Source organism: Pagrus pagrus (assembly GCF_965226575.1).
Source record: "Pagrus pagrus genome assembly, chromosome: 21".
NCBI classification, from domain to species: domain Eukaryota; kingdom Metazoa; phylum Chordata; class Actinopteri; order Spariformes; family Sparidae; genus Pagrus; species Pagrus pagrus.
The window spans coordinates 25772563-25798448 of record NC_140208.1 but is presented as its reverse complement, the minus strand read 5'-3'; the positions used below and the strand labels follow the sequence as shown (position 1 = coordinate 25798448).

The 25886-nt window shown below is 45.8% G+C and overlaps 2 protein-coding genes across 4 annotated transcripts in view; one reads left to right on the top strand and one right to left on the bottom strand.

Moving 5' to 3' along the window:
- tmem26b (transmembrane protein 26b) overlaps positions 1-23616 on the bottom strand; it is a 40316-nt gene extending 16700 nt beyond the window's left edge. The window contains exon 1 of one of the 2 annotated variants that reach the window (XM_084341662.1): positions 23557-23616. The gene's annotated coding sequence lies outside the window, so the exon portion shown is untranslated. Of the gene's footprint in view, positions 1-9160; positions 9641-23556 lie in introns of those variants that run through there. The other variant, XM_084341661.1, reaches the window with a different exon arrangement.
- The window catches only part of cabcoco1 (ciliary associated calcium binding coiled-coil 1), a 40198-nt gene continuing 36724 nt past the window's right edge, over positions 22413-25886 (top strand). Inside the window, exons 1-3 of one of the 2 annotated variants that reach the window (XM_084341664.1) lie at positions 22413-23379; positions 23455-23543; positions 24723-24892. In XM_084341664.1, coding sequence (XP_084197790.1) covers positions 23311-23379; positions 23455-23543; positions 24723-24892 — 328 coding nt within the window. In that variant the 5' untranslated portion in view covers positions 22413-23310. The remainder of the gene's footprint in view (positions 23380-23454; positions 23544-24722; positions 24893-25886) is intronic. The other variant, XM_084341663.1, reaches the window with a different exon arrangement.

The window sequence follows — 25886 nt, the reverse complement described above, 5'->3', positions numbered from 1 at the left end:
GCACAGCTGATTGGGTGCAGCTATCCAGAGGAACTCCTGAGCTCTCAGCAACGTCCACGTCCTCAAGCGCTACACAGGAGTGGACATCAGCCAGTTTTGCATTGCTCCTCACCAGTACAGGCTTGTCAGACGTATTGACTAGCTTCAGTGGGACCCACCTGTCACCCCACAGTGTAGTTACAATCTTTGCAACCAAAACACCTCTGGGAGATTAGCGGGATGACGTGGGCTCTGTGATGACGGCGCTGCCCGGGGAAACAGCAGTGTTTTTGGGCCGTTTTCCCCAGATGAGATACTCGCGGCCAGGCTCGAGTAAGGTGGCTGAGTTACACCTGACTGTACCGACCTTGTCAGGAATATCTTCGCCTCTCCAGGGGCTCAGACCAGAGAGCATAGACAGGAACTGTACAGTTTCTGGGTTTCTGGTTGGGCAGGGGCCGGACACTGTCTCCCAATAGGACTCACATAGCTTAGACCGATGCAGGATGTGTTTTATAACATTGGTCCCTAGTATCAACTCATCACGCTGTCTTGAAACAACAAGTGTGGGGACCAACATCCTACAGCCATACACTTCCATCTCCACATCAAAAGCACTCTTTGGCTTAACACGAAGTCCGCCACATCCAACAAGGACTACATTAATGTCAGTCTTTTCTTGGTCCGTTATCACCCCAGCCTCTCTCAGTTTTATCTCAGCTGTCTCACTGATGCTGCAGGCCATTGAACCACTGTCCAACATTCCGCCCATTTTCACTGTTCCACCCATCACCACAGGTGTGTAGAAAAGACTGTCACTGCTGTCAACTCTGTGAATGTTCTGATAAACAACAACTTCAGAGTCATTACATGAGTCTCTCACAGATGTGCAAATTGTCTCAGCATCAGACATGTCATCAGTTCGGGAGTTTGTGGTGTGACCTGTACTGCCTCCCTCCGAATACAGGTCAGCTAGTTTGCCTCAGACTGGGATTGGGAGGTGTTATTAGCAGGGCAATTCAGTCTGGTGTGGCCGGGGGCGAGGCAGGCAAAACACAGTCTCTCAGACATGCAGTGGGAAATGGTGGTGTGGCTTGAGTCATTACAGACTTTACAAACTGCTTCTCTGGAACGCCTGTCACGTGAGGCACCCTGGAACCTCCCACCTCGAGTTGGATGAGAAGTATTGCGCTCCTGCATTTTCTCCAGTGAGAAGTCTCTCCTCTGACTGCTAGAGATTTTGTGCCACAACTTGTATAGAGGCATGGCTTGGAGCCCGTTGAGATTCACCTTGAACTGTGACAGATGCTGGAGAATGGCTAGGAGGATGGCACACATGATGTTGGGCTTGGAGAGAGGAAGGCGGGGGACTCGGAGTGTGGCACTGCTCAGACGCTGCCAGGCTTGATGATGGTGGACTAGGCTGCTCAGAGGTGATGGTGGCGATGTGACTCTTTAGCTGTGCAGCACCAGTGGTTCTGCCACTAGCCCTCAACTCTCTCTGATAATCATCAATCCTCAGCTGAACATCGCGTGAGGTCCACTCATGAGGTGGCTTATACTTTAAGGTGCAGAACAGCTCTGGGTCAGGGCAGTGTTTGACGAACGTGAGAGCCACTTCATCATTCATGTTGTCCGTCCACTTCCCTTGTCTGTGCAGGCCCTCAAGAGCTAAGTCTGCTGCTTTGTTCAGTCTAATCCAGTAGTCGACTGGATTTTCCCTGTGCTTGGGCAGAGTAGCATAGAAGTCAGCAAGAGGGAGACACGAGGGTGCATCACTGAAATAGTGGAGAAGAACATTGTATATCAGTTCAGGCTTTTTCTTAACATCAAGTGCAGGATCAACACGCCATGCAATCTTCTCTGGCCTTGCCCATTAAGTGGCTCATAATTTCTTCTGTCTGATCGTACACAGGAATCTCTTGCTTTTTTTGATGAGTCTTAGTCAAGTCAATCCAGTCCTGGACTGGGTATTTGTCAGTGCTGTCACCTCTGAATGTCTGTAGTCCTTTATCAGAGTTAACATGGACTGTCACACGTGGGAGGTCATGTCTGTTAACATCACAGTGTGTGTTCTGGGCGGTAGAAGCAGTCTGGTGATCACTATTCATGTTCACAACACCAGCTGACATCAACTTTTCTACAATAGATTCACCAATTTGAGCACCTAACTGCCCTACCATATCTGTGAAATGGTGAATGGCACCAATATCACTGCCAGGAGTCGAAGTGTGGTGGCCCTCCCTCATGGACCCACTAACAGGAGTACTACCTGGGCTCTGACCTAAACCTGTATCTGCACAATCATCAGACATGAACTTTGAGTGTCCTACAGCTCTACTGTCAGCAATTTCCCTGAGTCAAACACCCCTACCTTTTGGCAAACTAGGACTAGCAAACCCATCCATAATTATTTTAGCATCTGCTTTCAACTATTAAATGTACTTGCGTTGTGTATATTTATACAGAATCAAAGTGAAGTAGAACAGGGTAACATGAAAGATAAAAAAAAATGTATATACAACAGTAATTACAAATTGTTGACTCACTAGGGAAAAACAGGTCAAAGCACTATGCCCTAATCCACACTCTTTTGCAAACCTGACCACACAACAATCTTTAAATGTAGATCAGGACGGCAGCACAGCATCCACGGCGATAAGCATCAAGCTGATCTGAAGATCCAAAAGGTCACGGCACCAGTGTAACAGATGTGGGTAGGGCATGAAAGGAGACGACCCCAGGACTTGTTTTCCAGCATTTATCCTCTGCAGAAAACAGTAATGCACAGTAATTGCCTTCTGTTCTTTTTCTGCACCTCTGTTCCCTCACTAATTCAAGGCGGCACTGTGTAGCCTCAAAATACATACAAATACATTCATTTAACATTACAGTGTATATTCAGCTCAGTGTGCACATTACTAGCCAAAAGCTATTTAAATTGACAGGAAAACTGTAACAGTCGGAGTATAACAGAGCACTACCAGTTGACGCCACACGGTGGCGCCTCCTTTTTGTTTGGTGACTTGGTATCACCCTTCTCCCCGAGTCGACTCCCTTGACTTCAGTAATGTGGACGCTGGTTAAGGCTGCAGACCACGAAAGTATCTGTCCTTCGTTTATTCTTTTGTTGAAGATAATAGTTTATGCCTTGAGAGCTGGCTTATATGGTCTGTATCTGTGAATAAATGTACAGTGAGGAAATCCATCCACTTCGTCTCCGGCCTCACAACTTTATTTCATGCTGGAGCTATGCAAATAGCATCTATGGCTAAGCTTTCCTCCAGCTCCACGTTACAACTGGCGCCCGAACATCATTCTCTGGACCTCGCCTGGGCACGCGAAGAAGGACAACCGACCGGACCGGACTGCTTTGTGCTTTTCTCCACCGTGGGAGTCCGTATGAGTGTGTGTTTCGCCGTTCTCTTCGACGCAAGTGTGCCCCGTTGGAAGCTAACTTCTGCTAAAGCTAAAGCTATCGTGACTGCAGACGTGAGTATTGGATCTCGCCTCGTGTCCGCGGCGTGGGACGTGTGTGGACTTTACGTTACCTCCCTGCCTGCTGCCTACTCTTCTCTTGGATCAAGCGTGTTCAAGCCGCCTCTGACTCTGAGTCTGACATGGACCTTACATGTTTGACTGGGTACACTGTCCCCCATCGTACTACTGCGGGCCTTGAAGAACAAGTTCAGGATCTGCAGTCGGAGGTTGAAAGACTACGTGAGTGTCTGAACGACTCCCTGGAACTGCAGCGCGGTTTACTTAAATGGTGGGATGAAAAACACTCTGACAGTCCTGGCACTCAGCAACCGAACCCAACCCCCATGGCCACTTCAATCCCATTCACACCTGCTGTAACCAAATCAGGCCCCACATCAGATTCTGGTGCTCACGGTGATCACTCAAGCTCTTTTTTGCAGCCCCCTTCACTCGAGCTGAGTAACACATCTAGAGTGATCGCTGCTGCATTACATCATGCAAAGCTCGAGCCCCATGTGTTTGCTGGTGATGGTAAAGAGCCCCCTGAAGACTGGTTGCAGGCTGTCAACACCTACAGATCTTCACTGAACCTGACAGACATGCAGATACTACACGAGCTGCCACATTTCCTTGCAAAGGAGCCAGGTAAATGGTTTAAAGCTCTCAGTTCACATGTCATCACATGGGCCCAATTCTGCCAGCTGTTTAAAACAGTTTTTCTGCCATCTGACCTCCAAGAGCGTGTCCTGAGAGGCATTCTTGACCGTGTCCAAGCACCACATGAGCCCCTCCCAACATTCGTAGCTCACATGCTGGGGGAGTTTAATAAATTAAAGAGCCCACCACCTGCACTGGAGCAGATTGAACTTATATGTAAACATTCTCTGGAAAAATACAGAGTTGCACTGTATGGAGCCCCTATCCCCTCAGTGATGGACTTGTTACTGCGTGCACATGAACTCCATGTGGTCCTGGGGCCGAGTGGACACCAGTCTCACCCCCCACATGTGAGGAGGAACCAGAACAGTGAGCCCCATTGCTATAAATGCTCTCGCCCTAGTTTCACTTCTCACACTTGCCCATCCTGCAACACTGCATCTCAGGTGCCACCACCTCCTAGTTTACAGCCTGTAACAACTCCCTCATCCCCAGCAACTGTGTCTCCAGATGTAGGTGTGCCACGTGTCGAGACAGGCAGCATGTCTTTTGACACCCCACCTCACTCCAGGCAGTCGGGAAACTTCAGAGGAGGGAGGACATTTCGCCGAGGCAATCCTCCCTCCAGACACTGACTGAGCCTCACCCACTTGCCTCAACCCCACAAGAACGACACATCCTATGTCACGTTGAGGACACTGACTCCCAGGCTCCCTGGAACACACCACTGAGAACCAAGGTGAGCTTTAATGGTGTGCCTGTGGAAGCAACCTTAGACACAGGCGCTTCACTCTCTGCGGTGCGTGCAGATCTCATCTGTGTTAATGACTCTTATCCAAGCAAAGCACGTCAGTGGACAGGTCCAACAGTGAGCCTCGCTAATAATGCCTCCTGTATCCCTGATGGTGTGACTTGGCTCTGTATTGGCTTCATGGGGAAATGCTTCTACCAACGTTTTACCATAATCCCTGACCTGTCATCCCCTTTCATCCTAGGCATGGATTTCATGATTCGAGCCTCCCTGACTATCCACGTCCCATCCAGAACAGTCTTAATGGATGACATCCCTTGTCCTTTCTGGCGAGGGGGCAGTTCATCACAACACTGGACTTAGCTCAAGGATACTGGCAGGTGGCTGTTGCAGAGGAGTCACGACCAAAGACAGCCTTTATTTCACACTGTGGTCTCTTTCAGTTTCGTGTTCTCCCCTTTGGTCTCTGCAACGCCCCGGCCACGTTTCAGAGACTAATGAACACTGTACTGGCTGGTCTCATCTACAAAACGTGTGCTGTGTATCTAGATGATATTGTCGTTGCTTCCCCCACCTTTGAGCAGCACCTAAAGGACCTGGAAGAGGTGCTCGAAAGACTCAAAACTGCTGGCCTCTCATTGAAGCTAAAAAAATGTCAGTTCTGTCTAAACGAACTCACGTTCCTGGGCTACCGCATCACATCCTCTGGCGTTGAACCTGATGAGGACAAGATAAAAGCTGTGACAGAGTTCCAGGCCCCATCCACCGTAAAACATGTCAGACAGTTCCTCGGACTGACCGGATACTACCGGCGGTTTGTCCCAAACTACGCCCGCCACGCCCCTCCATGCACTCACGAGGAAGGATGCTGTCTTCCGCTGGGATGACAAATGTCAGGAATCCATGGAAACTTTGAAAGAGTGCGTCACATCTGCTCCCAACTTCACAAGACCTTTTTTCATTCACACTGACGCTTGTGACCTTGGGCTCGGGGTTGCACTGACGCAGAAAGACTCAGACGGGCGAGAGATTGCTGTGGCTTATGCAAGTCGCTCTCTTCACAAAGCCGAAAAGCCATACTCCACCCCAGAAAAAGAGTGTTTGGCTGTAATTTGGGCTCTAGAGCATTTCAGACCTTACGTAGAGGGCCTCCATGTAACCATTTTCACTGACCACAACAGCCTCAGGTGGCTCATGTCCCGCCCAAACCCCTCTGGCCGGCTAGCTCGCTGGTCACTGCGACTCCAGGACTTTGACTTCTCAATAGTGACGATGCTCCCATGGACCTGTTGCTCGAGTACGCTGTTATCGGCAGTTTGGACCTCCGCGCTTTGCCCCCTGTGCTCTTGGCAGATCGCTCGCATTTGAAACAGCTACAGAAGGATGACCCCGGACTTAGGGTAGCTTCTCAGAGATCTAGAGGCGAATCCGCACACTGACTCAGACATAAGCAGCCCCCCACAGTTTGTTGTTCATGACAGTCTGCTTTTCTACTCAGATCCAAAAGCCAGATGTGGTTTGCATCCTCTGAAAGAACTGAAGCTTTACGCTCCCACATCAATCCGTGGCACCTTGCTCTCCTATTATCATGACCACCCCACTGCAGATCATCTCGGTTTTTCAAAGACATTAGCAAGGTTGCGGTTCAGATTTTTTTGGCCCAAGATGGCAGCAGATGTCAAGCGGTATGTCATGTCCTGCTCAGTCTGTCAGCTCACTAAACCAAGCCAGAGGAGACCGGCTGGTCTCATGGTTCCCATCTCTCCCCAAAAGCCCTGGGAGTACGCAGGAGTGGATTTTGTCGGCCCACTGCCCCGGACGGCATCCGGTAACGCCCACTTACTGTTCTTTGTTGACTATTTCTCTAAGTGGATCAAGGTGTGTGCAGTTAAGGAGGCAACAGCGCAGGTGGCAGCGGGAAAGTTTGTCAGTGAGGTGTTTGCGAGACATGGTGTGGTGCCCCAACCTACCTGATCTCCGACAGAGGCTCACCCTTTTTCAGTGAGTTGTTTGAACATGTTGTTTCCACTCTGGGGTCTGTGCACAGGCTCACCACTGCCTACCACCCTCAAACGAATGCAACAGAATGTGTGAACCAGACACTCAAAACTGCCATACGTGCCTATGTTGGGGACAAGCACACGGCGTGGGATAAATACCTGTCACAAATCTGCTTTGCTCTGCGTACAGCCCCACATGAGAGCACAGGTCTCAGTCCCTCCATGATGCTGTATGGTCGTGAGCTGGACACTCCACTCGACCTCATAACAAATCCATCCAGTGACGGCGTGGATGATCCTGGTGTGCCGTACCCAGAGACACTCAGGGCCTCCCTACAGGAAGCTCACGACCACGCCAGAGCAGCTCTTGACCACAGTCACAACAGACAAAAACACTATTATGACTTGAGACGCCGTCAGGCCTCCTATGCTGTTGGTGACCTTGTTAGGGTTAAGACACATCCTAGATCTGACGCACAATCCAACTTTGCAGCTAAACTGGCGCCCCTGTTCACAGGCCCGCTCCGTGTTAGTCAGAAGCTGGGAGTTGTAAACTACAGACTGACTAAGCTGGACACCGGTGTGGATGCTGGAGTCTTTCATGTAGTTAACTTGCAACCTTTCCACACTTGGGACTCTGTTTCCCCCGGCAGGCACACTGTGCCTGTGGCTGAAGAGCAAACTGACGCCTTGGCTCTGGACGACAATGAGCCCATCACCCAGATTGGCAGCCAGCCTGACCTCCCTGCTGCAGACATGTGCATTGACTTGCATGGTGACACTGACTCTGGCCCAGTGCCAGTCATGGACTGTGACTCTGAGGACCGCTCACCTATGAGCGTGTCGAACTCAAACCCTGATAACACTGACCATTATGACCTCAGACCGAGACGTCGCCCCAGAATCACATCTGGTTGATCGGCCAGCAGATGGACAAACTCTTACCATACTGACAGACTTGACCTGTAATAGGCGATTAGTTTGTTATGTCATGTGTTGAAAATTTAAATGCAATGCAATTTTTACAGTTCAGAGTTGTGGTAATATTTTTGCATACCTTGTGTTTATATTGTGTATCCTGCCTTGGTGGTACAGGTTTTGTCAAAGTTCAAATTTCCTTGCAGGGTCTTTCTAAGGTCTTTATCTCTTCATTTTTGCTGTGTGGTTCGGGTTTTTATAGGCCACCATTAATACAAAACATAGCTAGACACTATAAAAATGGGATATTTCACTGTACTCATTCACCTGATGTGTTTACTGGGTATTTCTCTGCTTTATTGTATACTCTGTTCATTGATATGTATATCAGTAGGCTAGTCATTATGTCTTTCTCTGTGTGTAACAGCTAACTTTTCATCAAGTTCATGTATAACACAGTGTTAAGCGTAGCTTGGTTGCTTCTTCATCTGTGTACGGCTGAGGACAGCCTTGTTATTACCAGGGGGGAATATGTAACAGTCAGAGTATAACAGAGCACTACCAGTTGACGCCACATGGTGGCGCCTCCTTTTTGTTTGGTGACTTGGTACCACCCTTCTCCCCGAGTCAACTCCCTTGACTTCAGTAATGTGGACGCTGGTTAAGGCTGCAGACCACGAAAGTATCTGTCCTTCGTTTATTCTTTTGTTGAAGATAATAGTTTATGCCGTGAGACCTGGCTTGTATGGTCTGTATCTGTGAATAAATGTACAGTGAGGAAATCCCTCCACTTCGTCTCCGGCCTCACAACTTTATTTCATGCTGGAGCTATGCTAATAGCATCCGTGGCTAAGCTTTCCCCAGCTCCACGTTACAAAACATCAAACCTTAAACAACAAATCTCCTCAAAACCATGACACACTATACAAAAGGGAGAACAGTGACCCCTGGTGGGAAAATTAAAACGGTGCGTGGATGAGAACGACTAAACAGAGACAACGAAAATTATAACATAGCAAAGAAAAGCACATACCTGCAGAAAAACAGTAATGCACAGTAATTGCCTTCTGTTCTTTTTCTGCACCTCTGTTCCCTCATTAATGCAAGGCAGCACTGTGTAGCCTCAAAATACATACAAATACATTCATTTAACATTACAGTATATATTCAGCTCAGTGTGCACATTACTAGCCAAAAGCTATTTAAATTGACAGGAAAACATCTAACCTTAAACAACAAATCTCCTCAAAACTATGACACGCTATACAAAAGGGAGAACAGTGACCCCTGGTGGGAAAATTAAAACGGTGCGTGGATGAGAATGACTAAACAGAGACAATGAAAATTATAACATATAGCAAAGAAAAGCACATACCTGCAGAAAACAGTAATGCACATTAGTTGCCTTCTGTTCTTTTTCTGCAGCTCTGTTCCTAAACAGGCAAAACGACAGAGCTGCGTTACAAATGACTCCCAGAAAGTTAGATGAAAACACCTGCAAAACTTATATTAACGGTCAAAACAGCACAAAACAGCTGGGTAACGTAGTAGTGTTAACGGTTAACATAGTGCATTAAAGTTTACAACATAAACGTTTCAATTACCAAAGAAAACAATAGAATAGCTCAGCAGCATTTTTCCACACAACTTACCCTCACTAATGCAAAGTGGCACTGTGAGGGTCAGTCGGGACTACGGAAGCGTAGAAGGTACAGAAAAGGTGATGTATGGCAAAGTGATTTCCGCAGGAAACATTAATAAAAAATAACGGTAAATTAAAATAACTCATAAAGATAAAATTCACACATACTCAACAATCATTAAATGATAAAAATTGACAAATACAAATTGGAAATAAGAATTAATAGAGTGCATTTTTAACTCTGTTACATCAGTGATGGGCTAACGAATCTGTTTGAACAAAACAGCAAAAGTCACATTCATTGTTAATTGGCTATATGCCAACCATTGTGGTGGCGTACTTCCGCTTAAAGGCCAGCCAGCGCGAACACTTCCGGTGGCCATCCGCTTTGTTTGTTTTGGTAGGTAGCCGCTAAGCTAGTTGACTCGATGATGAAAAAGTTTAAATATCAGCGATCGTCTGGTACGACAGCTGAGCACTGTTGTGGGCCATTGTGCCAGGCATCTAGCAAGTGTACTTAGTTTTTTTACTTTTCCTGCCGATGAGGAGATAAGTGGATAGTTGCGATCCGCAGGGACAAATTTACAATCACGGCTCACACCCGGGTGTGTAGCCGGCATTTTAAACCGGAAGTCATCTGTGAGCCAGCATCAGAAACCGCACGACGTCTGTTGAAAAAGGGAGCTGTCCCGGAGTTATTTGCGTGGAACAATTTCTCCTTTCCACTTCCACGGCTGGGGGTTTGGGAGAGAAGGCAGACGCCGCCGCCAGAGGATGACACGGAGGCTAACGCACCGGACCATGTAGTTGAAGACGTCTCAATGGACCACGACTACGTGTCGGCTCCAGACCCGGTGGTTGTCGATTTGGTGCTGGAGGAAAATGCTTCTCTCCGGGAGGAAATTCGCCAGCTACGAGGACAGGTCGAGAGCCGCTGAGGCAGCGGTTCAGCATCCACCGTTTTGCTGCCTCGGACAAAGACATTAGATTCTTTACTAGGTAAGTAAGAGGGGATAATGCACAACAATACAGACTATACGTTTGGGTTGACACATGATTAATTACCGTAGCTCAATATTAAAATTCTATCGTGAACATGGATTATACACCTATATATACACCTATATACATATATACATAGGGTGCATCAAATTTGAATGGGAAATTTTAATTTCAAAATATCAATTTGGCTGGCATTGCATTTTGTTCCAATTAACATAAAAATGACTTTTGCAAAGTTTTGAGGAAATCCATTGAGATTAAGGGGTGCCACCTAACACACAAACTTTTGTGAAATTTCGAAAAATGTGCAATTTTTAGTCTAATTGACAAAAGGTTGACCCGGAAATGTTGAGTACAGTGAACTTTTATACAGTAACATGTTCTATAGGGTTATCAAAGTAAAATTAGTTTGTTTGCCCTTTGGGCAACTTGGGCATTTCTCAGAATTCAACGTTCAAGATTCTCCAATCATTTGTCCTATAGACAAAATGAATGGAGGTCAATGGGACATGTTCACATGGCCTTTCCCTGAGTTTTGTGCAGCAGTGATAGATGTCGGACACACATATAAAGTTTAATTGAATTTATTGTTAAACACAAGGGCAATTCTAACACACTTAAAAGAACAAACCATCTCTAGTGGCTAACTCACTGGCAACTCACAGGGCCTAATGATAAGAGCTGACATTAACTAAACTTCAAACTTAATTGCTCAGCCTGTGCCAGAATCCGCTCCACTGAGCAACATCAACGGGGAGAGAGAGAGAGGAAATGGAACCTGAACTCTGAACCTAGCCAGTGCGTCTCCCCCCAGATATGTCTCCCCACCTGCCACCCAAGAGTAACCCTCTTATTCAGGGATTAGCTTGCGTTTGCAGCAACGAAGGTTTGGCTGTTGGCTGCGGTCATGTTCAACTGCCTGCAGCACATTCTGCAGGTGCTGCTCCTTCCTGGCCACTGCGACAAAGTCGGATGTGAGCTTGACGCCACGCTCGGCGCAGTCATTGACCACGTTCATTGCATGTACATTGACCTCACTTTTTTTGAACGCAGCATTGGTAGCCCATTCCTCAGCATCGAGAGACATAAATGCTGGATCAATGTGCAGCTGGTGCATCCCAAACCAGCAATCTGTATTGGCGAGGTCGGCCAAGCTGGTGGTTGGCAAGAGGGTGGGGAACTTTGGCTTGCCAAAGCCAGTGCCGAAGCGCTGCTGGGGGACGTGCATGGGGAGATCAGCTGGCTTGTGCTCCAAGATCGCACTGGCAAGTGCACGCTTGTCATCAATGGGCACCTTGCTGCTGAAGAGAGCCAGGGGTAGCATCTCACCTGTCAGGTACCAGCGATGCCTCTCTAGTGCCTTGATCGCTGATGCTGCAATGCCCTCATCTACAGCCTTGTATGCCTGCAGGTGGTGGTAGAGTGTGAGGTCATTCCAGGCAGCATCTACAGCTTTCTCGCAGGTCAGCCACCACTTTGCATAGATGTGTGTGATGAAGTTGGAAAATGCTCGAATCTTCAGCACCTGCTGCCGTGTGGTGATTGTGCCCTGGGGAAGCAATGCGATGTGCTGCTCCATCAAGGCCAGCTTGAGAGTGTAGAGCAGCTTGGCCATCCATCATGCCTTGTGGAGCGCTCCCGGTCGTTGGAAGGTCACTGCAGTCTGCTCTTCACCATCTGCATCCAGAAACACAAGACATAGCCGCACAAACTCACGGTAGTCACCTCGCTTGTAGTCAATCACTTCTTTTGCGTACGTGACAAGTTCAGCACGTAACTTGCCCAGGAATGGTTGCTCGGTGTTGCCAGGAATGTAGCGGGACCATTGGCTGCTGGATTCTTGTGGTAACAGGTTCCAGTTCTCTCTCAGACGCGTGAACAAGGCAACCTCTGGCGAGCGTGATGACTCCACCTTCAGGTCTGTGAAAACCTGGTTCAGGAGGACCTCACCAATGTGGTGCCGGCACCCAGACCAAAGCAGTGGTCGGCCCAGTGAGAGCTGTATGGCAATGCAGGCTGCTGTGAGATGGCCAGTGTTTGAAGCGGTGGTGTCAAATGCCATGTTGACAACCTGGTCAGCGCAGCACCAGTCCTGCAGCAACTTGCATGTCAACCGGGCAATGATCGCTCCACATGCCTCATTGGTCTGCTTCTCATACGCTGGGACACCAAGCAGTTTCAGCCGTTCTGCATCTCCGACCACCACTGTAAGACGCTCCTCCAACTGGCGCACATTGCTGATCATCGGTGTTAACTTGCTGTCCCAGTGTAGCGTGCACAATGGAGGTGGTGTCCACTGCTTGTGCTGTTCCTCACTGATTGTCTCCAGCACTTGGCGTCTTGCTTGGTCAGCTGTTGCGTAGGATGCAGAGAGATGTGTACAATCACTGCCTGACTCTGCGATCAGGCCTCGCATGAAGGCAGCCTGTTGCATTGGTGACATCTTCAACCTTGTAGCCAGCGACACGACACTTTGTCGGCTAAGGACGTCATGTGGAATGAAGACGTTTGTTCCAGTCTTCTTACGCTTGACACTTGTTCCAGTCTTCTTACACTTGAGGGATGGTTCATCCTCAGATTGTGGACAGACTGTGTTAGTATCCTCCTCTGGCTCCTCATCACTTTCCAACACCAAGCTGGACATTGCCGTCATCTCCTCCAGCTCCTTTTCACACCGGGACTGCCTGGCTGCTGTGGCCGCTTGACGCTCCTCTCGCCGTTTCACCTTGAGCTGCAGCTTTTTGTCCAATACACCAAATGTGGCCACTCTGTCGGTCTTCATGCTGGCCAAGAAAGCTAGGTCTTCTGGGTTATCTATCAGCTTTTCAACATTTGGAGGCCACAGCGGAAATGTGGCATCAAGTCTGCACTCCATTTTCTCCAGTTGTTCTGCTGTAGCCTCACTGGAGCGCTTGGCCTTGGAGATTTTCCGCAGCTTGTTGTTGGCATTAACCAAGTCTACCATCTTGTGGCACGCACGCTTGTCGCTCACCATAGGAATGTTGGCCTTCTTGTAAAATGGCCGCACCTGCTCCAGGACGACCTTGGCTGCCTCGAACTGCGTCAACGCTCCATCTGCACCAGGTTGCTTGGAAAGCATGCAGCGTAAGAGCTGATGACCAGTTGGCAGCTTGGCGCCAGTGATGATGTCATCCTCACTGGTGATGCTGGGGCCCAGACCAAAGACCAGGCTGCGACTGCTAGTCTGGCAGGGACCAGTTGGTGAGGGCAGCATCTTAGGAGAGATGGATCCTGGGGTGGGTTGTGTTGTACAGTGCCTGAGAATGAAAAGGATACAAGGACAAGGATAGTGTTTAAAATCATATCTTAGCATACTTAATATCACTCAATTATGATAAACCATGCTTGAATAAGCCTCAAATTTTAGCTGTACATAGTCTAACATAGTCTAACTTAATCGTTACAATGATAACTTACCGTTACATCACTACCAGAGTAGCTAGCTGTGCTCGCAAATATACCTATATTTAAAATATTAATTTAACAACTACAATGCTACTCTCAATAAACATGAGACATCAATACTCTGAATATGATATTGTCTAATGTCTACTCTAGAATACTGTTGATGTTAAGCTTAATAGCTTAGCTAACATAGCTGGCTAACTGTGGTTAGCAAATGATTGCTAGCTAACAGCTAGATGTAATGAGCACCAAATACCTATGAATATGACTACATTTCATTCAAAGTATGTAAATATACAAAGTCTAACTTCATCATTACAATGATAACTTAAGCTAGCTAACTGTGGTTAGCAAACTGTTGCTAGCTAATGTTAGCTAGATGTAATGAGCACCAAATACCTATGAATTTGACTACATTTCATTCAAAGTATGTAAATATACAAAGTCTAACTTCATCATTACAATGATAATTTAAGCTAGCTAACTGTGGTTAACAAACTGTTGCTAGCTAATGTTAGCTAGATGTAATGAGCACTCAAATACCTATAAATATGACTACATTTCATTCAAAGTATGTAAATATACAAAGACACAACTACATATATAGTAGTAATATGTAATAAGAGTATACATACCCAACACAAAAATATAAAACTCACCTCAGTTTTCTTGAGCTGCAGTCTTTAGTCCTCAGAGCTCTACGGCAACCATTGAGCACTGTTTATCACTTTATCCAACAAAAACAGATGTGCGGTGGAACCCCTAAATCATCATGTATTGGAAAAATATTTTGCATGTGTTGTTTCTACATATATTGGAACACTTTTAGCACCCAGCCATATCAAAATTCAAGAATTGTGTTTTTTATGCACCCTAATATATATATATATATAGTCCTAATTTGTATTGCAGGAGTGCCCATAATAAAGTGCTGGATTGCTGGGCAAAAATGCCTGTATAAAGTGCTAAGTTATGTACAGCTGTATTTTATTGCAAAATTCCCAGCCAAAATAAAGTGCAGGATTATTATTGAGTTTGGATTTCCATCAGCCGCTGTGCTGCCACATCAACACACAGCTCATCAACACACAACACTTTCGACAACACCACCCTCATAAAAGCAAATAAACAAATATCTGACGACATCCGTCGACTCTCCCAGGAATTGCAGAATAAACAGGCCCTGTTGACCTCCTGTCTGGACATTGCCCACGAACAATCCATGCAAATAGTCTCACTCAAAGCGGACTTCCAGGATACTGCTCCATGGGATACCTCCACCTGTCCACGGCCTTTCACTTCCTCAACCCCCAGCCTCCAGTCATCCTGGGCTGAATTTGTGATCCACGGCAGAAAGGGAGCCCAGGATGCCACTGCCTCTCCTCCTCGCCTGAGCCTCTCCAACTGCTTCGCCGCCCTGGCCGACAATCCAGATCTTCGCCCGGTGCCGGGAGGCCCCACTGCCTGCTCTCTACACACGGCTGCTGGCGGTTGTACGGCTCCTGGCTCCGGGGGCTGCTTGCTTGGGGGAGCCGCTGGCCCCTCTCCGCCTGCGACCGCTGGTGCTCCGGACTCGGTCTCGGGCGGCTCCACGTCCAGGATGGCTGGTCCTACTCCTGCGGCCGGTGGTGTCCCTGCGGCTTCGTGCTCCGATAGCCGCGCGGTCCCTGGTGCCTCGGCGGCTGTTGGTGCGTCTTCCCCCCGCTCCGGCTGCCCTGCGTCTGGGATCATCCTGGCGGTGAGAGGGGGCCCCGTGGCTGTTGCGGGGCCCTCTTCCCCGCCGGTGCCCGGAGCCGCTGTGCTTTGGTCACGGATCGCCAGCTGTCTTCCAGGACAACCACCTCTACTTTTCGCCGCAAATTCCTGAAGGAAGCCATTCTCCGACGCTCTGGAGGCATGCGCCACCCGACACCGCTGGCAGACTCTCTTCCTCCTGGGGCCGGGGCGGCCGACCCACTGCAACACCTGTCCTGCTGGGCACAGTCGCCGATCCTGCCGTCAGCACACGGCCCGGACGCTGGCTCACCACCATCCCTTCCGGCTCAACCTCATCCTCGCCCACTCTTTCCACCAACCACCCTGATCATTGGGGACTCCATTACACGGAATATCTGCTTTTTTCAACGCCACCACCTGTTGTCTCCCCGGTGCCACAGTCCTGGATATCCTGGGAAAACTTCCTGGGCTGCTGCAGTCTCTCCCATCCTCCATTACCCGACTAGTTGTGCACGTAGGGAACGACATGGCTCGGGGTGCCTCTGAACTGACAAAACGTGCTTTTATCTCCCTCCTGGACTTCCTTCGCACTTGTGGAAAATCTGTTTTTATTTCTGGCCCCATTCCCACATTTGGTCGCGGTGACGCGCGTTTCTCCAGATTACTCATGCTCAACACCTGGCTCAAACCTTCCTGCTACGTCCGAGGTTTTAACTTTACGGACAATTTTAATCTCTTCTGGATCGTTCATCCTCCTCCATTCTGCTGACTGTCCCCCCGGCCTGTCTCACCACCATGGGGAGCAGAGCTTTCAGCCGCTCTGCTCCCCGGCTCTGGAACTCTCTGCCACCCGAAATAAGGAACATCAGTACACTATCACATTTCAAGTCCCGACTCAAAACACACCTGTTTAAGATTGCCTTTTCCCTTTAACTGACCTTCCTGTCCATTTTAACTGTTTTTACTCTTGTGTACTTTTGTGGCTTTCTTTTTTTATTTTATTATTTTATTTTTATTTTTAACTTATTTTATTCTACTGTGTACTGTGCATTGTCTTTTATTTACTGTAAGGTGTCCTTGAGTGACAGAAAGGCGCCTATGAAATAAAATGTATTATTATACAGTAAATTGCTGATTTGTATTGCAGGGATGCCCATAATAAAGTGCTGGGCAGTATTGCAAGAAATGCTTGTATAAAGTGCTGAATTGTATTGCAGAAATACCCATAATACAGTAATAATAAGTGCAAGATTCTATTGCAGAATGCCCATATTAAAGTGCATCAAGCATACAACAAACAACATATTAAAATACAACAAGCATACAACAAACGGACAAAGAAGTATACAAATTTAAGTATGACCATGTTCACAAATCTGGTTTTCAAATAGCCACGCTTTAAGATGTTTGGAGAATGATGCGATGGTTGGTAGTTGGTAGTATCGTGTATGTAAAGTGCAATATGTCATAGGGAGGGGATATGATTACAATAGCTTTTTGTATTCTCAGAAATAATAATAATAAAAAAATAGGCAGATACATTTAATTAAAGTGATCTGTTTATTATGTTGTGTAGTTAATTATGAACAGTTATTATTGTTATCTGTTTTCTATTTTTTTAAGGTTTGCATCATATGACCTCCTCATGCAGTTTTGGGCCTTGATTGAGCCCTCTCTGCCATCTATGGTCAGTGTTCGACAAGCACAGAGAGGAACTCTCACTGATTCAAATGCCGCAACTTATTCCCTGCAGCCCATTCATGAGTTGTTCCTGTTCCTAAACTACCTGGCCCTTGGATCCAAGCAGCGGGACCATGCTGACCGGTACAGTAGCTGTGTCCAAATTCAGGGGCTGCATCCTTCAAGGACGCGGCCTTTGCGGCCCATGAAGGCCGGGTCCTTTGGAGAGACAGCCTTCATCAGGGCATTGCACATATACACTATGTTATATGCAAAGCCCTGATGAAGGTTGTCTGACTGATAGCTTGGTGTGCACACCAAAGGCAGTCACACTGTATTTTTATAGATTTTATATTATAGTATATATTTAGACAACCTTCATCAGGTCATTGCACATGTGCAATGACCTGATGAAGGTTGTCTGACCGAAAGCTTGGTGAATATAAAAAGAGTTGCAAGGTGCATTAAACCAGTTTTTGTTTGTACTTCCAAGAAATCTAAATAAAAAATACTTTAAATTTGAGCAGTAGTCTGCATTCATCTGTCCACTTTCGCAACCCCTTTTTTCCTTAATCTTATCAGTGTTTATAGTTGTAAGAAATCTGTTTGCATACAGTTCAGGCCTTTGAATGCTACCTTGTTATGTGAATTCAAGTAGTGCCCTGCTTTTGTTTGGTCACTCATTTCTTTACCTTACCGTTACCTTTTAAAACTAATTACTTAAGCTGTACAGAACACAAAAATGCTTTGATCCAAATCATTTATTCTTACATGTAGCCAAAACATTACATCACAAACACAAACATAATGCAGCAACATTTCACTGATGAATTTCTTTTTGCATCCATCACAGTAACTATAAATACACCTACATTGCCATCAACTCACTAATTGCTCAAACAGGCATTGAGGTAAAAATAAAAAAAGAAACGATCAACTTTTTCTTTGATGGTTTCAATGACTTCCATGTCACGGGGAACCCTCTGAATAAACATGTCATCTTCTGTGTAAATGACAAAGTCGCACCAGTCACAGCCAGGAACCAACATTTGTCCCTGGATTTGCCAGTAGTATGCATGGGATCGCCTCAGTGCGTGTCTACCCTCCCTGATCGTAACGTAAGGGCAGTCCACATAGCTCTGCACATGCGGGCATTTAATTTCCAGCAGGCCAAACACTGGCTGCCCCTCAGGATCGTACACGATCCCATCAGGTGATGACCCCATCCATGGGGCATCAGGGTGAATCAGGAACCCACAGGGGTAGTGGTTTACCTCCTTTACCCTGCAGTACTCCTCCACTGCTATAGGCTCCAGGTCAAGCCCCCGTCGCATGTCAGCAGTATGACTGGATGGTCTCAGAAGCCTTTTGGCGACGTTTTCAGCAGAGCTTTCCCCCCTGGTGTGACAGACCTCTCTGAATTTGGTGGAGGTAATCCGGCACCTCCTTAGTTGTGCCACTCAGCACAGGAACTCTGCTCTGGTGTGCTGTTCTCGATTTTGTGTGCTGTCACCAAAGATGTTTCAAGGGACGCCATATGATGGTGTTGATGTTCAGAGTAGAGCCGACCGATATATCGGCTGGCCGATATTAGGCATTTTCCAAACTATCGGTATCGGCACCAGAGGACATTCTACAACGTCCCTGTTGGCAACACTTGTGTTTAGAACGCCACAAACCCGACAATCAGCTGATCCAGCCAGAGTCGAGCAGAACGAACCAGTTATCCACGACTGAGATCATCGTTGAAGTGTGTTCATTGTAAGTTGGCAATTGTCACGAGAAATACATTGCTTGATTAACAATTAAAAGAACATCCCCACCAGTTCTCTTAACTCAAATAAGCATGACAAAATTAGTTACTACCATGTCCAGTTTTGCTGCTGTTAGGTGTAAGCCGAGAGTGAAACTGACTTAGCTAGTAATTTTGATGTTCCTCTGTTCTGTTGTGACAATAAAACAAACAAGTTTATTTTTAAACTGCATTATCATATTATTTCAGTGAGGACTCATAAATAACTAATGTTACGGAAATCTGTTTGTTTTGTTACGCGTTTCTGGATGTTTATATATACAGTACAGACCAAAAGTTTGGACACACCTTCTCATTCAATGAGTTTCCTTTCTTTTCATGACTATTGACATTGTAGATTCACACTGAAGGCATCAAAACTATGAATTAACACATGTGGAAATATGTACTTAACAAAAAAGTGTAAAACAACTGAAAATACGCCTTATATTCTAGTTTCTTCAAAGTAGCCACCTTTTGCTCTGATTACTGCTTTGCACACACTCTGCATTCTCTTGATGAGCTTCAAGAGGTAGTCACCTGAAATGGTTTTCACTTCACAGGTGTGCCCTGTCAGGTTTAAGAAGTGGGATTTCTTGCCTTATAAATGGGGTTGGGACCATCAGTTGTGTTGTGCAGAAGTCAGGTGGATACACAGCTGATAGTCCTACTGAATAGACTGTTAGAATTTGTATTATGGCAAGAAAAAAGCAGCTAAGTAAAGAAAAACGAGTGGCCATCATTACTTTAAGAAGTGAAGGTCAGTCAGTCCGAAAAATTGGGAAAACTTTGAAAGTGTCCCCAAGTGCAGTCGCAAAAACCATCAAGCGCTACAAAGAAACTGGCTCACATGAGGACCGCCCCAGGAAAGGAAGACCAAGAGTCACCTCTGCTGCGGAGGATAAGTTCATCCGAGTCACCAGCCTCAGAAATCGCAGGTTAACAGCAGCTCAGATTAGAGACCAGGTCAATGCCACACAGAGTTCTAGCAGCAGACACATCTCTAGAACAACTGTTAAGAGGAGACTGTGTGAATCAGGCCTTCATGGTAGAATAGCTGCTAGGAAACCACTGCTAAGGACAGGCAACAAGCAGAAGAGACTTGTTTGGGCTAAAGAACACAAGGAATGGACATTAGACCAGTGGAAATCTGTGCTTTGGTCTGATGAGTCCAAATTTGAGATCTTTGGTTCCAACCACCGTGTCTTTGTGCGACGCAGAAAAGGTGAACGGATGGACTCTACATGCCTGGTCCCCACCGTGAAGCATGGAGGAGGAGGTGTGATGGTGTGGGGGTGCTTTGCTGGTGACACTGTTGGGGATTTATTCAAAATTGAAGGCATGCTGAATCAGCATGGCTACCACAGCATCTTGCAGCGGCATGCTATTCCATCCGGTTTGCGTTTAGTTGGACCATCATTTATTTTTCAACAGGACAATGACCCCAAACACACCTCCAGGCTGTGTAAGGGCTATTTGACCAAGAAGGAGAGTGATGGGGTGCTGCGCCAGATGACCTGGCCTCCACAGTCACCGGACCTGAACCCAATCGAGATGGTTTGGGGTGAGCTGGACCGCAGAGTGAAGACAAAAGGGCCAACAAGTGCTAAGCATCTCTGGGAACTCCTTCAAGACTGTTGGAAGACCATTTCAGGTGACTACCTCTTGAAGCTCATCAAGAGAATGCCAAGAGTGTGCGAAGCAGTAATCAAAGCAAAAGGTGGCTACTTTGAAGAACCTAGAATATAAGACATATTTTCAGTTGTTTCACACTTTTTTGTTAAGTATATAATTCCACGTGTTAATTCATAGTTTTGATGCCTTCAGTGTGAATCTACAATTTTCATAGTCATGAAAATAAAGAAAACTCTTTGAATGAGAAGGTGTGTCCAAACTTTTGGTCTGTACTGTATGTATATATATATATATATATATGTATATATATCGGCCGATATATCGTAATATCGGATTTTTAAATCACCAAATATTTGTATCGGTATCGGCCTTAAAAATCCTTTATTGGTCGGGCTCTAGTTCGGAGCAGACAAATGCACAGGTAGAGGGTCCCAGCCTGTAATCAGAGAGTGGCAGCTGTGGGGGAGAAGGGGCAACTGTATGTGGACAGGTCCTGGGGACTGTCCTTGTTGGCAGCTGGTAGGACAGCACACTTCCCTCTTGCACCTGACCAAACTTGGATTCAACCAGAGGTACATCACTGGAGACAGCCATCGTTGTTATCATGGGAGCTTCATCAGCAGTGAGTCCATGGTACACATCCTTAACTTTCAGCATGGAGATGTCTGGCAGAGTGCAGTTGACGCCTTTATACAAGTTGCTTCTGTGAAAAAAAACAACACAAACAAGTCATGTCATAAATAAGAAATACATGTGCAAAAGTATGTGTGTAGGCATATGTAACTAAACTACTTTGTGCATGTGACAGTGTGTGTGTGCTTGTGAGTTGCTTGTATGAAGGAGAGTGTGTGTGTGTGTCCATGTCCATGGAAGTAAGTAAATGTGTGCAAAGGAGGGGGTGGTGGTACATACATATATATTTGTAGTTACGTGTGCGTTTATGCAGGTAAGTGCTTCTGTGTGTGTGTAAATGTGTGCATGTAAGTGGATGTGTTCTGTGTGTGTGTGTGTGTAATATTAATAGTAACACATACCTGATTCCTTCCTCTCCCTTGGTCTGGCTGACAGGATGACCATGTCATTAACTGGACCAGGTTTAATGCCCTGCATCCAAACAAAAACACGTTTCTATAAACATTGAACCGATATCCATACATAAGATGGAGGAGTCATTAAAAGGTTGGTTACCATGGTCCTTGGTTTGTGCCACTTCTGTTCAGTCTCTGTACAGCTGAACACTGGGGGAACAGATGTAAGCCTCAGCTGGGAGTAGTGGGCCGTCTGGTACAGCAGAACTGCCACGTGGCTGCACAAGGCTGTACCTGCCACACAGGTGCACTGGCATCTCTGCAACTCGACTGGTTTTGAATCCCTTAGCACAATCTGTTTACAATAGCAAATGTTAGAGAACAAAATGTACTGGCTGCAAGTGTAATAATAGAAAGACAACATTAAATTAGTGAACTTCTGTTAGTAAACTTAAAAATTGTGCAAAGTGAGACAGGAAAAAGTCTTATAAAAACACAATTTATTTGTTGTTAACCATGTAAAATAGATATGTGTAATCTCACTTTACTTATTTCAAAGAAAAATACAAAATAAATGTTTTACTGAAATTATAAGAACTCAAAGCACAATCTTGTTTCTGTGAGAGCCATTAATTTTACATTCTTTCTGAATATGACACCTCGGGTACCATATGACATAGTTTAATGATAGTCTTTATCCGTTATTCGCAGCAATGACATGACTCACAGAAACTTGATTTGACAAACAGAAACCTGTTTCTTAGCCCTAACTGTGACCTCTCCTGCCTCCTTGTTTGAAACTGAGATTAACATTAGGGTTGGGATAATACATCGCACAAACAAACAAACAAACAAACAAACAGTTAATGACGCTAACCTACCACTATGCTAACATTAGCTATAGATAGTAAATAAACGTTGTTTCGTCACTGAGCTAACGTTAGCTAGTTAAGGGCTAGCATGTATCAGAGTCGGTTTGGTGAACTGTTAACTTACCTTCGTAGTTGTTTATGTAACTGGACACGTACAATTTGAACCCTTTATCCTATTTAGACGTGGGTGTCTTCGACGTGGTCTGAATGATCCGAATAACATCGTTCACCGTTATCGCCGGAAGATCCTGCAGCGACCGAGTGAAGAACGCCATTGCTAACACCGTTACCTGTGCGCCGGAAGTAGTTCGGCTGTCTTAAAAACCCGGAAGTGCCATACCGGAAGTCCGCGGCATTACCTACCATATATACCTAAAAAGCTGTATTTAATTACTTTGGCCACCCCCCCACACGGGGTTCGCCCGCTATTCCGACATGCCTCTATTCAGACATGCCGCTATTCCGACATGTCTCCGACAATGACAAAAAACTATGTCGAAATAGTGGGACGCTTGAAAAATAACTTTAATGCCGCTGTTCCGACAATTAGAGGTCACTGTCTAAATAGCGGCATGTCGGAATAGCAGCATGTAACCTTGTCACACAAATAGGCTCCTAATTATTTGTAGAGAGGTCTAACGGAAGTAAAAAGGTCGATGTAAAAAAGTAACTTGACTGTGGTGACTGCGGCTTTTAATGGGGTGTTGCCATGGCAACGACTAGAGCGTCAACATGTCCGGCGGAGCGATACGTCGTGAGAAGAAAGAACAACCCACAGTAAAGGATAAAGATAAGCTACAGGTAATAAGTTAAGTAAATTTGCTTTGTTTGCTTATCTGAAATAAGCTGAGCCTGTTTTTCTTCCCTCCTCGTTAGAAAGAGGAAAATGTCTTCCTCCAGTGGGACGTGCTGACACACCATCAAATACAAGACCTGCTGGAGAAGACTGGGGATGACCTTCAGTCGTACGTAACTTACTGCGTCACAGTGACAGTTGAAATTGTGTCAAACAAAAATGTCCGCCACGGTCTGTCTCAGTCAGTGTCAGAATCAGTTATTCACTGGAGTCACTTTAACGTAACCCTACATATTTAAAGAGTATTTTACTTCCCAAAAATTTAACGTCATGAAAAGCTATTTGTATCATAATTTCTAAAAATGTATTTGAATCATTGTGTGGTTCAATAGGCCTTCATGCCCGTGTTGGGCAGCTCTGATCAAAAGAGTTGAAGTGGCCAAAGTGAGAAAGATGGAGGTTTAACCTTGAGAGGTGAATACTTTTGAAAGAAACCCAAAGTAAGGTTATGGTTCAAGTTATTTATTATAAGATTTCCTTCTTTATTTACCATTTTTAAGTTCTGGGTGGGAATAAAACTGTCCAACGAACAGTAAGCCAAATGAAATACACAGCAAAATACTGTATGTATACAGTGTTGTGGTCTGCTGGGTGGAGAATTTACTGTATCCTGTCACCCAGGTTCTCAAACAGACCCAGAAGAACAATTAAAACCTCAGTTTTCATTGAAACTCCTGATATCGACTTTTTGCTCATTAAACTGCCTGCTGTTTAGAAGTGGGGCTTGCTGTGATTGTAATCACTAAAGTTTCCCTCAACTACAGCTACAACTACAAATCCTTCATTTCAAATGAATGTGTTGTAATATTATTATTAGCCATATGTTTACTGCATGCAGAGCCATTTTCTAAATTATATTATAAGACCTTTCAGTCACATCAATCAAGATTCACATACAGACTGCTTGTCCCTGCTCCACCCTAACCAGACCTAATGTTTACACCTCTACCAATCTTCATGCTCATACAACACTTTTCTCACATACAAACATCACAAATGTTTACAATCATCAACATGCCAGCGCAATATATTCTTTTACACAGTAAAAGTGTCACACTTTCATTTGATTGATGATATTTAAATAAATAACTAACTAAAAATGTGTTATTTTAAAGATATAAAAAATTCACAAAAACACAGTGATTCTTAGTTTCAGGTGAGCATACACTAACTAAAAGTAGATCCCCCTTAAATCCTGCACACTGGACGTTTAAAGTGACTATTTCAGTGCATAATTACAACTGCACTGAAATAGTATTTATTCAGATCTGCTTTCTGTTGCCTCAAGGGAAATAAAGGAGCTTCTGGGCTTCAGGGACCATCAAACTTGTATGAAGGAAGCTGCCATGCTGGCCTACTATTTCTGTGGTTTCTGGTGGGCAAAAGAGGCTACCTTCACCTCCATACAGACCTCCTTCACCATGGCTGTACTGCGCATGCTGCTGGATAACATTAGAGGTGAGAAGGACGCCCAGAGACTATCCCAACTACGCATTGGTGGTAGTTGCATGTTTCTATCCCAGATTTTTATTAGGATCATACATACTAGCCACCTAAATAAGCCTAATTCTTTTCAGTGTTGCGACCCTCACCACATGGTTCCGCCAATAGAGCGGCCTGCGTGTAGACCAAAGCTTAAAGGAGAATTCCGGTTATTTGACACCTGGACCTTATTTATAGGTGGGTGTGTGCTGGTATACTCACACAGACGATTGTAGCGCAGCTCGGAGTCCTTCGGAAGTTATTTACATCCAACCGATCGTGGCCGCAGCTCACCGGGGCCACGGCAACGGAGCTTTTAAATATGAGTTATCTGCCGCGAAACTCGCTCATTTTACCTACATTTTGTCATAAATGGTCAGTGTTATCATCATGTTAGCTCAGCTAGCTTGTTGTCGTCTTCACCCAAACAAACTTTTGATGACGTCATAGGCATGCGCCGCCAAAACTCAGCTGATACTCTTTGTACCGTGCCGTCCACGCTGTTTTACGCTCGGCTGCACTGCTACAAACATGGTTCGCCATTGTGTATTTCCACTTTGTCCAAACAAAATGACTAGTTCGTCAAAGTTCAGCTTCCACCGGCTTCCTTTGGACTACCCGGAGTTACTAAAGCTCTGGCTTGTTGCGCTCAAAATGGATACGAATATTGAAGTGGAAGAACTGAAGTGTGCGAGTCATCGGGTCTGCAGTGCTCACTTCGCTCCGGAGGACTTTATTCCCACGAAGCCAAAGAAAAAAGGCAAGCAACCACAGCGTCAGAACCTCAAGAGACACCTACATCAGATAAATATTCTGCCATGTTGCACAGAAATAGCCGACGAAAACAAAGTGAAACAGCTGAGTTTTGGCGGCGCATGCCTATGACGTCATCAAAAGTTTGTTTGGGTGAAGACGACAACAAGCTAGCTGAGCTAACATGATGATAACACTGACCATTCATGACAAAATG